The 16,241-nt window shown below is 39.9% G+C and overlaps 1 protein-coding gene across 5 annotated transcripts in view; it reads left to right on the top strand.

Annotated features, from left to right (window-relative positions):
- FBXW7 (F-box and WD repeat domain containing 7) overlaps positions 1-16,241 on the top strand; it is a 192,873-nt gene that overhangs the window by 24,550 nt on the left and 152,082 nt on the right. For 2 of the 5 annotated variants that reach the window (XM_073001554.2, XM_073001556.2), the window contains exon 1: positions 12,862-15,147. The exons of 1 other annotated variant lie outside the window; for it this stretch is intronic. In XM_073001554.2, the coding sequence (XP_072857655.2) occupies positions 14,992-15,147 (156 nt within the window). In that variant the 5' untranslated portion in view covers positions 12,862-14,991. Of the gene's footprint in view, positions 1-12,861; positions 15,148-16,241 lie in introns of those variants that run through there. 2 more of the 5 variants (XM_073001555.2, XM_073001557.2) reach the window with 1 other exon arrangement.

Here is a 16,241-nt window from a genome sequence, read left to right as displayed (position 1 = left end):
TAAGATCATGGCCACTGGCCCCATCAGCACCTGGCAAATAGAAGGGGAAGCCATGGAGGCAGTGACAGATTTTATTGGGCTCCATGATCACTGCAGATGGTGACAGCAGCCACGAAATTCAAAGACTCCTGCTTCTTGGGAGGAAAGTGATGACAAACCTAGACAGCATCTTAAAAAGCAGAGACCTCACCTTGCCAACAAAGGTCTGCATAGTCAAAGCTATGGTTTTTCCTGTTGTGATGTATGGAAGTGAGAGCTGGACCATAAGGAAAGCTGACTGCCAAAGAATTGATGCATTTGAATTGTGGTGCTGGAGGAGACTCTTGAGAGTCCCCTGGACTGCAGAGAACAAACCTATCCATTTTGAAGGAAATCAACCCTGAGTGCTCATTGGAAGGACAGATCCTGAAGCTGAGGCTCCAATACTTTGGCCATCTCATGAGAAGACACCCTAGAAAAGACCCTGATGTTGGGAAAGTGTGGAGGCAGGAGGAGAAGGGGACGCTAGAGTTCGGGACGGTTGGACATTGTCATCGAAGCTACCAACATGAATTTGACCCACCTCCGGGAGGCAGTGGAAGATAGGAGGGCCTGGTGTGCTCTGGTCCATGGGGTCATGAAGAGTTGGACATGACTTAATGACTAATGAACAACAACAATGAGCCTCGTGGCGCAGTGGTTAAATCGCTGTACTGCAGCTAAAACTGTGCTCACGACCTGGGGTTCAAATCCCAGGTAGCCGGCTCAAGGTTGACTCAGCCTTCCATCCTTCCGAGGTCGGTAAAATGAGTACCCAGCTTGCTGGGGGGGCAATGTGTAGCCTGTATAATTAAAAATTGTAAACCGCCCGGAGAGTGCTTGTAGTGCTATGGGGCGGTATATAAGTCCAATAAATAAATAAATAAATAAATAAATAAACAACCATTTGCCCTAATAGACCAGGGGAAAATAACAAATGAACAGGATGTAGTGTAGATGTTTGTATTTTTATTGGGGGATTTTTAGTGGGTGGGGAGTGTTTGGGGATTTTTTAAATGTGTGTGCATGTGGTTCTGGTCTCTGGGTGTCTGTGTGAATTTCGTTGTATGTGTATACTATATATAGACTTACAGTGACAATAAATTTATATGGATTGTTCTTTTTCATCCATTTTCCCTCAACTATCTGTTTCATTTTTAGAATGAAGACTAGAATTTGTTACCGGGGTGCTGCAGTGTCCTGATAGACACAGTACTGTTCATTTTATTCATTGGCCCATGATAAGGTTAAAGGAAATTTACATGCCCACTGCTTTCCCGTAAACAAACAGGCTCTCTGTGTTGATAAGCCGACACCTAAATGTGGTCAAGTCCTTGAAGGCAGTGAACCTGGTAGGAGTTATAGTTGAAGAGTTAAGTGAGGCTTAAAGGAAAGTTAGTTTTCCTGCACAGAGAATCACAGATACTTATGATTCTCCATTTGGAAATCTTTTAATCAAAGGAGAATTCCCCACTATGGTAAAATAGAAACTTCATGCAAAGAGAACATTTATTTTTCTCCTTACTGTAATTTATTCTTTGATACACTACTGATCTATTGCATGGGCTCTTAATAAGATTAATAATATTGCATGGGTACTTTATAAGAAATCTTTAGTGCGCTGAAAACTAAAGAAAAAACAAAAGAGAACAAAACACATCTAAAGAGGACATGCAATAGAAATAGAGCTTTTATAATAATAATTTTAAAAATCTATTCATAAGCTTTAAAAGTCTTGCAAATATCTAAAAATAAATTCATACAAAGTTATTGTCTGTGTTATGCATTCATGTGTTAATAGAATAGCAAGGTTCTGTATTCATTGAATTATAGGGGATAGGCCTGCATTTTTCTAATATATAGAAGTCTTTTAATGAAAGTAATTAAATAGTGACTTCATTAGTGATGGGCTTTCCTAATTTATGGAATACATGTCCAATAATTCTGAATTCTGGGAGTTCTGTCTGGCAGACAGGCATCTTAAAGACACCAAAATGTGGCTCATTTGGGAGAAAGACATAAATATAGAGAACCTTTGAGGCCTAGCTTGGCCTAGCTCTATCTAGCTTCCTGTTCAGAAAGAAAGTTTCCAACTAGCATCAGGGCAGGAACAGGAAGCTGGGCAGAGCTAGACCTTGCTAGGGCTGAAAGCTTTTCAGTTTAGGCTTTTCTCTCATGTGAGCCAATTTAGATGTCTGTAAAGTGTCTGTTTGTCAGGTGTAATGCCCAGAATGAAGAATTATGATATTTGTAGTCCACAAAAATCCAAAAATCTCATTCATTTTCTTTGGCCAGTGGTTAACCTCCAGTAAATAGTTAAATAACAGTTTCCCAGAAAGTGCAGAGATATTTAGCAGAGGAGTTTTCCAGCCCCAGGTTTTTGAGATATCCTGTTTCTTGGATGGTCAGTGGAAAACTAGTGTCCTTTTCCTTTAACAAGCCAAACATCCACGTATACACGCATGTGCAAAGCAGGCCCAGAAGGACTAATTGATTGCTAAAAATAATGCAGACAATTAACTTGATGCTTCATATTTTTAAAAGTCTATGGAAAAAGGCAGCTATTACAGTTTATTTTATTTATTTATTATATTTTTATCCCGCCCTTCTAGACATATGTCTACTCAGGGTGGCTCACAATAAAATTAGTTAGTACAACTTCCATGAGCTGTGCAGTTTGTGTGAAACCACTGATTCAGTAGCACCGGAAAATATTTTACCCCCTCACTAAGCAAGGAGAAAAAAGTACAATTCTTCATTCTTACCTGAAAGCATGGAGTAAGAAAGAATGTGCATCCCTGCTGTGCATCATATTGTGGGAAAATGCAGATGAAAAGTGCATATTGGTGTGTAAGACTCAGGATGGGTCAAGGGGAGGCAAAGGTGTTTCAAAATATGTTACACAGAACAGCATATGCTACACATATTGGGATGAAGCAAGTTGTCTCTATAATTGTAGCAAGCAATATCTTGATGCTGTTAGTGTGTTTCTGTTTGGAGGCTACTCATGAATGTTTATGTACAGTATTCTGTTTGAGTAAGTGAAAATATAGTACATTGTTCCTGTGCAGTGGCAATATTGAGAGGATTTTAATTTTAACTATATATTAACTGGCTTTCTGTAGTGAGAATATAGGATTATTAAATGTAACTGGTGCCTTCAATCTTTGTAAAAATTGAAACACTAAGGCCTGAACTTGTTTTAAGAGATATTTCTGGAGTTTGTGGGAAAGCCAGAAATATTGCAGTTAGATGCATTCTTGGTGGCTTCTGATGTTTCATAGACTAACAAAAGGTTGCTTTATTAGTAGCTTTAATGAACAAATCGCTTTATTGGCTTAGACATACTGGTAGCTTTGTCGGTCCAAACAGCTATGAGTTCTTGTTTCAATTCACCATTGTGCTCAAGAAGTGAAGTGATAGCCATTGACCTTCTACTAAGCACAATAAAAAGTTTTTTGTGGAGCAAAAAAGTGTGCAAGGAAAACTGCAGTGCAGTTCTTGGACTCCAGCTCAACAGTTTAAAAATACGTCTTCGTTGCATCTTCAGATGAATTTTTGTTTGGTTCCCAGCAGCAGTACCTAAAAACAGAACATTAACTCTTGAAAAATAATCTTTCAGTGGGACTGCTTGAATAGCAATAAATCCTTTAACTTGTTCTTAGTATTGTACTTTTACATTCAGAGTTCCTCACTTACAAAACTGGAATAAACTGCCGTTAATAAAGTTGTGCTGAGTACAAATGGTACAATAGTAATTTGATGGAATTTGTTGTAACTATAATATGAAGTAAAAATGAAACTTCATTGAAATTTTATTTTTGTGTGAGGATGGTTGCTTTATTATTTATTACCATCAAATGTGCTGAACATTAAGGACTAATATAGGTTTTCCAAAACAGCCCTTTTGAAATTCACCAACAAGGTATTTAACACCCTCATTGTCAGTCAGTAGTGGTATTTCTACCACAGAGATACAATAGTGTTAAATTTTGTAGAGAGTGGCATGTTTTTATACTGTAGATTACATTGTTAGTGTATCTGAAGTTCATGAATTAGAAGGACTTTCTTAGTAACTTGATGATTCTATTTTGCAGTATTCCTGAATCAGTGGCGACTGATTTATGGATTAGGACCAGTATCTTCTCTAATGAAATTTCTTTTCATTTTTACCAAGATACATGAGTGAAGAATGTGTAAACTCTTAGTTATATTGTAATAGTAAGAATCAGTTATTGGATATAATAATAATTGTGTGCCATCAAGTCAGTTCTGACTTATGTTGACCCTTTTTAGGGTCTCCTAGGTAGAGAGTACTCAGAATAGGTTTACCAGTTTCTTCTGAGGGCATCATGGGACTGTGCAATTTGCCCAAGGCCACACAGGCTGGCTCTTCTGGGATGCACAGTGAGGAATCAAACTCCCAGCTTGTCAGCACTAGGTGTAATAAGTAACAGAAATTAATGTGCTGTCATATGAATTCTGAGTTGCGCAGATCATCCCAGAGTCTTCTAGGTAGAAAATATTCAGAAGTGATGTACCAGTTTCTCTCTCTAGTGGCACCCTGGATATTATAGGTTTAATCCAGAATTGTTGTTATATGCCAGCAAATCACTTCTGACTTTTAGTGATCCTGTGAATTAATGACTTCTGAAAGTTGCTGCTGTTAACAGCTCTGCTTACCTCTTGCTTACTCAGGGTTGTGGCTTCCTTTATTGAGTCCTTTGTTCTCCTCTTTTTCTGTTGCCTTCAGCTTTCCCCAGCATTACAGTTTCTTGTGAGTCTTGTCTCAGTACAAGTAGCCTCAGTTTAGTCATTTTGATTCTAGGGAAAGTTCCCACTTGATTAATCTAGAACCCACTTATTTGTCTTTCTGGCAATCCATGGTATCTGTAAAACTCTCTTCCAACTCCACATTTCAAATTAATTATTTCCCCCTATCAGGTTACTTCATTGTCTAGCTTTCACACTGTACACAGTAATTGGGAATACAGTGGCCTTGATCTCCAGTGACACATTCTTAGACTTGATCTTTTTTAGTTTGTTCATAGCTACTATAGCTACCATACTGTGTTTCCTTTTTTGGGGGAGGATTAGAATCTGTAAGAAACATTGTGACCCATTGTTATGTTTTCCTTTTTGTTGGCATAGCTAAGATATAGCTCAGTGGTTTATGTATCAAGTTGCGGAGCCAGAGGTTGGAAGTTTGATTCCTCACTGTACCTCCTTGGCGGGGGGATTCTGATTCTGTCATCCTTTTGCTTCTCATCTGTCATTGACAATAGTAAGTGCCACTCATTTGGGCTTTTTGTTTCTTTGGGCTGTTGGAATTGTGTGTGTGTTCTTCTCTGGTAATATCTCTGTCTTCAATCTGTAGTTCTTCTGGGTTGAAGAACAACCCAGAATTGTCCATCAGAAATTAAAAAGTAACTTTCATTTTCAGAGAAAACCAGAATCCAGCAGAAGTTTCCCATTGGAGGAAGAGGGCAGAGAAATGTTTTTTTTGCTGATTCCTCTTTTTACAATTAGGGGACGTGGTGGCGCTGCGGGCTAAACCACAGAAGCCTTTGTGTGCTGCAGGGTCAGAAGACCAGCAGTCGTAAGATCGAATCCACACAATGGAGTGAGCTCCCGTTGCTTTGTCCCAGCTCTTCGCCAACCTAGCAGTTCGAAAGCATGTAAATGCAAGTAGATAAATAGGTACCATTTTGGTGGGAAGGTAAACAGTGTTCCGTGTATAGTTGCGCTGGCCACGTGACAACGGAAACTGTTTTCGGACAAACGCTGGCTCTACGTCTTGGAAACGGGGATGAGCACCGCCCCCTAGAGTCGAACACGACTGACTAAAATGTCAAGGGGAACCTTTACCTTTACCTTACTTTTTACAACTTATTGCGCCATCTTACATGGTGCTCTGCAGGTTTGGATGCTCCAGAACTGATGTTTAGAGCGGTAAGGAGCTTCAGCAGGATTGGGAATCAGTAAAAATTATCCCTCTCCTTTTATCTGTGGGATTATCAAATTGATGACAGTCTATACCAGGCATCTCTAGGCTTGGTCCACCTTAATTTTAGCTGATACATTGCAATCAGATAGTATGGGGGTGAGCAGAATACACCTTTGAATGTATTTGCTTCAGGACTTTGCTCACTGTACTAGGATAGTAGGATAGAACAAATAGTGTTGCAACTTTGTTAATAGTAGTACCCATTACTAGATAGGAGAATTGTACAGATTTGCATCATATTCAAAGCTGAGATGATTAACGAAAGCCGGCAATATGCTTACGTTTCTTCACTTCTTGTCATGGAGGAAAGAGACGGTCTTGTATCTCTGTCTACTTTTTATAATCTCTGAAGTTACTATTAATACATATGTCAGAGTTCAGACGAAAAATACTTTAACAGCAGGAGTGAACAGCAAGACAAGTGAAGCCAGGTTTACATGATTTGTATTGGCAACAAAGATCTGATCTGAATGTGAAGGGGATTCTCTGTGCACCCCTAGCAGGCTTGCCCTTTTGAAGGGTGTGACGGAGACTCTGGCAGCTGGGTACCATTAAAATGCAGAGAAGGAGGGTCCAGGTGGGAAAAAGTAGCAGGGAGGCAGATGAGCCACATTCGGGTGAGGTGGTAGAGCCTGGGCCCAGTTGGAGGCATCCCGATTTAAGGGAGGAAGGTAGAGAGGACTTGTCTGTCCACATAATCGGAGGCGGAGGAGTAGGAGAGATGAAAGACAAACTGGACCCTGTATTTTGGTGTCTGAGGAAAGAGGACATGCTGGACAAGGGTATGAGGCCATGTAGAGGTGGATAAAGGACATGGAGGAGATGCACCAGTATTCATGCTGCCATGGATACTGGTCCTGCCCTAGAGACAGCGAAGGCCAGCTGGGAACCTAGCTACCTCCATGATCCTAGAGAAGCATGAAAAGGAAGCTTCAGGAAGAGCTCCTGTAATGCTGGCAGGAAGGACTTGAGGGGCCTGGGCACCTGTGAATATCTGGCAATGCATTACCTCCCTGCAGAGATTTAGTTGGCTAGGGACTGTTTGGAAAGCCCAGCACCAGCCGCAGTCTGGAGAATTTGAGCTTACATAAACACTGGACTTGGTGGAGAGCTAGTGATGTCAATTCAGCCTCCCTGTGAACTGGTCACATGGACTGCCATAGGTGCCCAACCATTCCTTCTTCACTGGTGCCTCAACTTATGACCATAATCGGTTCCAGAAGATGGACATAACTCAGTCAAATGGGAATGTGATTAATCCGTTCCAGCCCAAAAAAAAAAAACAAAACCAAGACAACAACAACCACTCCCCAAAATAAAATAAAAATAAAACGCTGCAAGCCCCATAGGAATGTGCTGGAGCCCGTGCAGGAGTGGGAGGCGGTGTTGGGTCACCCCCAACGGATGATCCACCTGCTGCTCAGGGACCCGGCAGCATCGGCACTCCTCACCCACCCTCCATGGGGCTGATGCCACTGCTGCTGGGACCCTGAGCAGCAGGTGGCTCGCCCACCGGAACCAGTGCCGGTGCCAGAACAGGAGGGAACTTTGAATCCCTGCTGTGTCTTCAAGACAGTCTCTGCTCGAGCAGCTTGGATGGGGGCTGCCAAAGCCTTGGCTTTTGGCTGACCCAGAAGAGGGTCCCTTTCACCTGGGATTGATGGGAGGCCTGTAATTAAGCATAGTGCGGTTTGTCCAGGAGCTTTGCCCATCTCGGGGGGGGGGGAAGCTGCAGCTCGCCAGCACTCCTCTCCCAGCCGTGGGGCCCAGGTGCTTCTCCTACTCTTTGCAAACACCCTACCTGCCCGGTGGTGTCTTCTTCAGGGGGAAGAGAAGGGCTCCAGGTCAAGGTGTCACGGGGTCGGTGCGCTCCTGTTCACTTTCTGCCTGGGGTTGGTTGGGTGGGCAGAAGCTGGCCAGCCCTCTCTCTGCACAGTGGAATCCCACTTCCTGCTGTCACCACAGCAACTCTCGCCCAAACCCCAAAACTTTCCAAGGGTTGGTTCCTCTCTTCCTTTTTGTGCTGGAAAGCTGCCTGCCTGCTGCTCTGGCTGCTCAAGAATACCCAGCCTGCACTAGCATCCAGGGTGATGGGCCAACCCACTCCATATTCTGGCACCCAGAGGTGCTGAGTACGCCCCCCATCCTGGTGGACATGGCTGCCCCTGCGAGCAGCCGTTGTCAGAGCGGGAGGCGGCACCAGGCATCACTGGCAGGCGAGCCATGTGCTGCTCAGGAGCTGCCCTCAGCGGAGAAAGGGAACCACCCCTGCGGGGCCAAGGGCTGAGCGGGACCCCACCATGCCAGGGGTGGCGGCGCGAGAGGACCCTTCCTCCAGGACCTGGGATTGGTGGGCCCTCCACCCCCGCGCCGAGGTCAAGGACTGGGACCCAGCAGCAGCAGTGGCATTGGCCCTGCGGAGGGTGGCGAGGAGTGCCAAGGGATGCCCCCCACCCCCAACACTGCATTTCTTTCCCCAAAATTTGGGGCAAAAGAGCTACAAAGAAGCAGCCTCCTCACCACCAACGGTTAGTACATTTGAATTTCCCACCCCTTTCCTCTGCCTTTTCCTGGTCGTAAGTGGAAGCTCCAGCTGCAAGTCGAAGCAAAATTTTGTGGCCGAAGCTGGTCGTAACTCGAAATGGTCGTAAGTAGGGACAGTCATAAGCCGAGGCACCACTGTACCCTGTTCCCATCATTAATAAAATCCAGTTTCAGCTGTTCTGGGAATCTCGGCTTTAAGAAGCCCATGGCTAAGGAAGGCCTCCCCACCAGTCCCACCCAGATCATATTGAATTAACTCTCAGAGTTTTTTTAAAAGTAGCTAGTGAAAATTAAAGAGTGCATTTTGTATCAACACACTAAGTTTACATGTCACAAACTGAAATTCAGAATTCCCATGAGTTTTCAATGCAGGATCCACTTCTAGAAATTTCTAGGATGAGAAATCCCTACGTGGGGTGCAGGATTATTAACCTTTTTTTAGTGTGATGTGTGAACCTGGCAAAAGCTTGTCATTCCTGTAGAACCTAGGTATTTCATGATATCTGATCATGTCAAAGACCTTCATATTTTCTGTTGTGATTGGTGTAAATCATGTGAATTTTTGGTGATCTCTATGATTAGGTTATAATGTGTTGGTAAAGTAATAGACAATATCTATGTTTGGTGGTTGTATTACAGTATGTTAATGATATCACTGTCTATGAAACTTTTAAAGATGTTTATTTTCATTTGTCTACAATATGTTCTTTTTCTTGGTAATTCATATTGTGGTAAATGCCATTTGTTCTGTAGTGGATACAAAATAAAAGTTTCCTGTGTTGTGAATATATTTGTAATTCACTTTTTATTAATCCCATCATCTTGAAAAATTATGCAAAGAATATTAGGATTTAGAAGATAAAAAAAACTGTTAAACTGTTTTTTTAATGGAAAGATTGTAATATTCCAAATCCTGACACACCTGTAAATATTAGAGGCATGATTAATTTTGTCAGCTTAAAGTCTTTCATGCTGAGAAGCATATCTTGTGTTGAATTGGAATTGGTGGTTTTGAGAAAGGAGTTTAACAATGAATAATCTAAATATGAGATTTCAGAAGCAAATGAATAACTCCACCTGGATTTGAAGTGCGTAAGCGTAAATACAGTATGCAAATGATTTAAGTTGTAGCAACAGTGCATAAACAGAGGCTGCCGTACAGCCCTATGTATATTTACTGTAGTTAGAAAGAAGCATTTATGTATTCTGTGGAGCTAATTTCCAGGAAAGTGCAGAAAAGATTGCACTCATGGTGTACAAAAGGTAACTGAAATAAAACCTGTTAGTCTTCAACACTCCAGAAGACTCTTTGTCATTTCAGCTTAGTCAAGAGAAATCTGTGTGACCTAAGCTTACATAATTGAAACTTCACTGAAAAGTGCTAAAAATAAACATAAGTAATTGTAGATTTCCTTCCAGTTATCTATGTTGTTCCACTTTGTGCACAAATTAACACTGTGTATAATAATAAGAAAAACTGTGCTGACCATAGGGTTAGAAGGCAATATTTGTGGTGTAACTATTAAAAAAGAAGTACCATATTGCCTTTGAGTATCATTATTTTCATACCTAAACTGTGTTGACCTTACTGTTTCAGTGAAGTACAGCTGTGCTTGGCCAGCCTCTAATGAAGAAGAATGGGAACTCAGGCTATCTGCAGAAAAACCTTGAGAGTTGTGCCCAGCTTTGTTCTTTCTTCATGACTGCTGTTTCCCACCACTTAGCATCATTCTACCTTCTAGTATTTCCTTGATACCACTGGAATGTCTAGATCTTTTTGTCTCTAGCAGTCTCTAGCAATTCACACTTTATTCTGGTTTTCTTGTGGTTTGCCCTTGCTCTCTTTTTTTTGAGTCTTGTTCTTGTCATGAATTACTGTAGTTAATTACATATGAACATTCAGGTACAAATTGTGGTGCATAGATGTCAGCAACAGCCATGTAATATCCCATAACATTTAAATAAGAAATCTACACAGATAAGGGATGAATGAAAACTGTTGCGGCTCCATTTATATAGTGTTAAGTAACTTGTTCTAATATAGGCTCAAACACTGAGGGTACTGCACACTTTGTGTTTTCACCTGTTGCGTTCATATTCTTTCTCAATCTCTCCCTGTGTTTTAATAACTTCTGCAGGGCAAACATTTTTCTTCTCAGTTGTTATTTTTATTCTCAGTTTTCCTAACTAATATTCCTAAGGAAGGACATTTTGTTTTTCTAATCAAAACTGACAGGATTAGATTTGTGACTTGATTTTTCCCCCCTGTTATTCCTCTACTTGGTATTCCGAGAGGTAGGTAAGTGTTTAGAAATCAAAGCTGCCATATTTCTAATATTATAATTTTCTTTGTGACTGCTTTACAATGATTGTTGTTTTATTACACTCTTTTAGGAAAATAAGAAAATGTTAACCTCAGTTTCAGCTCAGATTAACCAAGATAAAATATTCTTCCATATTTGTAATGTGGACTTCTGCAGTTAAGAGTCTGTTGTGATTTGTATAGATTTGTATAGTCTTTGTCTTGTTCTTTAATACACATGAGGATTTTAACCAATTGTCATTTACTTACCTATTCTTGATTATATCTGATTATAGAACACTGCTTCTGTAGACTACTGCAGAATAATATAATTAAGGTAAAGGTAGTGCTTCCCCTTGACATTTAGTCCAGTTGTGTCCGACTCCAGGGCGCCATGTTCATCCCCGTTTCCAAACTGTAGAGCCAGCATTTGTTCGTAGACAGTTTCCTTGGTCACGTGGCCAGCACGACTAGACATGGAATGCCATTACCTTCCCGCCGTGGTGTACCTATTTATCTACTTGCATTTACATGCTTTGGAACTGCTAGGTTGGCAGGAGCTGGGACAAGTGACGGGAGCTCACTCTGTCGCATGGATTCGATCTTACGACTGCTGGTCTTCTGACTTTGCAGCACAGAGGCTTCTGCGGTTTAACTCGCAGCGCCACCACGTCAATAATAATAATAATAATAATAATAATAATAATAATAATAATAATAATAATAATAATAATAATAATAATAATAATAATAATAATATATTAAAATGAAGTAACCCATTTTCTGGATTTCAGTAGAAAATATTTTAAAAAGTAAAATGCATATATCACAAAAGCCAACTGTACCTGTTTGGTAGCAATAATTCTGCAATAATTGTCACTTGTAACTATATAGAATCTGAAATAACAATCTTGAAAATGTCCGTTAAGGCACAAGAGATCATCCCTAGCAAGTGGATTGTAGGTTTAGTAAGGGGGAAATTTATGGCATTTAAACGTTGGTACATCAGATTCTTAACTTCTGTGTAAATGGCATTAGTGTATTAGGAGATACAAAGATATTAAATTAGTATGCATTTTAAATATAAAAAATGTAGTTGTTTTAGACAAGTCTATGGTTTTAAGAAAATTTAAATTATTATTTGAAACTGTGAAAAACTGGACCTTTTAAAAGTGTGTGTGTGTGTGTGTGTGTGTGTGTGTGTGTGTGTGTAAATACAGTGATTGTATGTATATGTTATTGCTATTTTTCTATATATTGAAAATCTTCACTTGTGGTATCGTACCTAAACAGTTACTCTGTTTTCTTTTGCTGGATGATTGCCTTATATGTGGTCTGTTACTGGCTCCATCCTTTTGCATCCTGAGAATCAATAGTACATTAAGGAAACTGACATAAGGAAAGAGGGGGAGGGATATAAATAATTAATAACAACCTCAACTTCTAATGCTTAATTCCTGTTAAGGAAATACAAACTTTACCAAATTATGTATGTGTTGCATATGAAATTGAATTTGGAATTATTATACCTGTATTCATTATCATGTAAAATGTTTTCTTTGTTAGATTAAGTGGGGAAATTTATAGAGAGAAAAGAAAATCAAGTTTGAATTAGGCCTGTTCTTCACAAAAGCTTCAATTAGATTTATTGTGTGGGTCTTGCTTTTTTAAATAGTAGTAAGTTTCAGAACAGCTTTTCTGAGAAAGAAGCAGTATGCTGTTTGATCATGTAGGCATACAAGGAGACCATGTTAATCTTGAACTAGTATCAATCTCCAAAACAACAGCAGCACTGTGTTAGCTCTGAGCTCTAAAAACTTAGAACTGCTTTAGCTGTCTCTGGTCAAAAACCAACTGGTCTTTTCAGCCCTTATCCATTCAAGAGGTAGTTACTATGTTAAGTGTCTTTCATTGAAAAATAACAACACAAAACCTAGCCTGTCAGAACACTAGTGGTCATAATGTTGAACAACAGCTGTTTCTTTAAATTAGCAGTCAACATAAAAACCTAGAAAAAGATGGGCAAGTCTCTCTTTGGCATCAGCATTGCATGGTTGTGTCATTATCTATAAAGTCTCTGTATTCAGAAAATTATAGAAACAGTGATGAAGGGACCAGGACAAGGCATCTTGCTTTATTTTGTTAGGTGTTTCAGCCAGAGGTGCAATGTTATACTAGGAAAGACACATGGAAGTTATCAGAGTAAGAATGATCCGTTCACTTTAATTCTGTACATTAATTTTTTTATTAGCTTCCTGTGATTTCCTATCCTGCGTATCAGTAGCAAAGCTACATCAGCAATAACTTCCTTTATGAGCTCACAAATGTGACTAGGCAAGACGGCAGCTGATTTTTAGAACTTGGCTTATTTCAGGGCATCTGAGTGAATCCATCTGAAATTACATTACATTTTCCTTGGAATGTTTTTTTCTTCCATCTGATGAATAACTGTGTAGAATCAACACAGGAAGAGCAAAGTCCTTGGCAATACCAGCTCTATTGCATCTGCAGATGAGGATTTAAAATTCTATGCAGCAGACAGTACCTCCAGCAGGCGAGTAAAAGGTTACTGCATTATTTGCTTGTTTGCATGCAGAATCTTTCTCTACAAAAGGCTTTTTATTCAATTTGCATTGGTTGCTTGAATTTAAATATTACCGAGAAATGATTAAATAGAAATGTGAATATCAAAGGGTAAAGCAAGGTTGAAGAAAGAGGCAAGGCTGGCTCAGTATAGCTGTAAACCAGCACCGGAGGAAAGGGGAGGAGACAGAGCAAATAGCTTTTGATGCAGAGTAAAAACAAGAAGTTTTGCTTAAAGATGTGCATTTAAGCTGCTGTCATGCTACTTGTTTTTACCTGACTATCTGATAAAAGGGATTTTGTAAACAATTCCAGATAGCTCTGTCAATGTAAGTGACAATTATTTCAAGGCAGATTATCCTGTAATCAGGTTGAGCATCTGTGCTAGTGTGAGCTCTCTCTCTCTCTCTCTCTCTCCAAATGCTATTGTGCATGCTGCAATAAGACAGATAAATGCACTGCTTTTAACAGCTGAAAGACCAGCATGCCATCTTCTGATATATAGCTCTTCCACTAAATGCTGCTTTGGAAGCATCTGCAACATTTTTGTGTTGTTTGCGGAGAATAAAATAAGTGAAATAGGAAAGATGACCATGTTATTGAGGAAACATTTTTATGTTAACAACACAGTTGCTTTGGTAGGGGAAAAAACCCAGGTAGATAATTTGTGTTTAGTTCTTTTCTGTTTACTATTTCTCCTCCTCTTCTTCACCTCCACTTTATGAAACAGTTTGCAAACTTTTATTCAAAACTAGCTTTCCTCATATGTTTTCATTGCTTTGGCTCATCTGTTCCTCTTTGTGGTTGTGCTTGCTTTTATATGTAAGTAATGATGTTACTTCTTTCCTTATTTTACATTAGTAAAGAAGTATTTCACTCTTTGCTTTAAGCTTAAGCTGAAGTAGGGTTATGTTCATTGCAGAAGCAAAATTATAAAGTTTAGAAGTTAAAACAAGATGGAAATCTAAATTTAATGATTGTTACCCTATACATTAGAGTCTTAAAGGGTAATTCTAACATACTGTATTCTAGACAGTAATTTAGCGTCTGTCTGTTATTCTCAGGGAAGTGGGAATAGTGTATCAATACTGTATCAGATATTGAGCAGATCTTGAGTAGTGTGCATGGAAACATAGAGGGGTGTGGCTATTTTCTGTTGGCTGTTGGAAGACTGTGAATTCAGAGCGGGAACAGGTTGGATAGAGGATATCTTAGAAGACCTGAAGTGCTTGCTAAAGAACAGCAAACCGTAGTTGGTGTGTTGTGTATGGTACTTTAAACAGATGGCTGTCTTACAAAACCAGGGAGATCATCAAAACATTTCATCTTGGAAAAGTATAAATGGGAAGATGCACTTCAAAACTGAGCTTTGCTTGGCAGTGAAGACAGTGGTCAGTACCAACTTTGGAGAAACACCCTTGTCTTATTTTTATCAGTGTTAATTTTTGCCAGGCAGCTGCAGAATGAGGCAGTCGGCCAATTTTGATTGTGTTTGGGCCACTACCAGTTCTGATTTCTTAAGGAATAAACTCATCTGATGAGCAAGTCAATGTGTGGCTGTGGCTGCAGCATTATTTCTTCTTTAATGAAGAGGCTGGGCCGTTCGACCTGCTGCTCCGATCTCCTATCTTGCAGCCATACATCAGACCAGTTGCAGAGACTATCCATCGAATGTCCCAGTCAGCCGAAGAAGGTAACTATACAGATTTATTTAAAATCTTTCCTTTAAAATAAATACTCCATGGAGCTAAAAATAAAGTGTGTTGTTTTTGACCTTGCAGCAGCTACTCAATATCATTTTGCTATCATCAGGTTGTGTAGCAATAGAAATGTGCTGCAGTAATTGATTTTGTAATAGGATCAGGTGATTTACTGGCTGCACTGACAACCACTTGCTTGCTCTGAATTGTGGAACACTTTAATGGATGTTTGTGACTGCAGCTTAGAGTTGCTCTGAAAGCACTGGACATTCAGAAATGTAGTCACTTATTTGAATTAGAACAGCTTAACTTCTTCTAACTCCTGTAGTCCTGACTCTATAAATCAATTATGATAATGCTTCTCCTGGAATTCAGTTGGCACCCTCTGATTTTAAGAAAGAGAGTATGTGTTTGCTTTTTAATGAGTTAAATGTGATTTTTCTTGCATTTATCTTGAATATGCATGAACAGACTTTTGGCCATATTTGCTCAACTTGAAAATATAACTTCTAAACCTGGAAGATGTTAATCATATTATTATACCACTTCAGTTACACTTTTATTGACTTATGAAATTTAGCATACAGCTGTCAAGTTAATTTAAAGACCATGATTGTTGAATTCTAGGAGATGTACATTTTACCTCTAAAATGTTGTTCTTTTTCTGATTTTTTAATGGATATGAATTACAGTGGTGTCCTGCTTGACGATGACTCCGCTTTATGATGAAATTGCTTAACAATGAGTTTTTTGCAATCGCTAAAGCGATCACAAAACAATATTCCTATGGGGTTTTTCGCTTAACGATGAATAGTTCCCTGCTTCAGAGACCGTTTTTTCGCTGGACGACGATTAGAAACAGCTGATTGGTGGTTCTCAAAATGGCTCCCCGCTGTTTCCGGACCTATTTCCGGAAGACAGCGATTGAAAATGGCTTCTCCTATGGAGGATCTTCGCAAAATGAGCAGGTATTTCCCCCATTGGAATGCATTAACTGGTGTTCAGTGCATTCCAGTGGGTTTTTTACTTTCGCATGACAACGATTTCGCTTTACAGCGATTTTAACGGAACGGATTATCGTCATCAT

This window comes from Pogona vitticeps, chromosome 5, assembly GCF_051106095.1.
Source record: "Pogona vitticeps strain Pit_001003342236 chromosome 5, PviZW2.1, whole genome shotgun sequence".
Taxonomy (NCBI): domain Eukaryota; kingdom Metazoa; phylum Chordata; class Lepidosauria; order Squamata; family Agamidae; genus Pogona; species Pogona vitticeps.
Note: the sequence above shows the minus strand (reverse complement) of the source record. Positions and strands in the feature narration are given on the sequence as shown.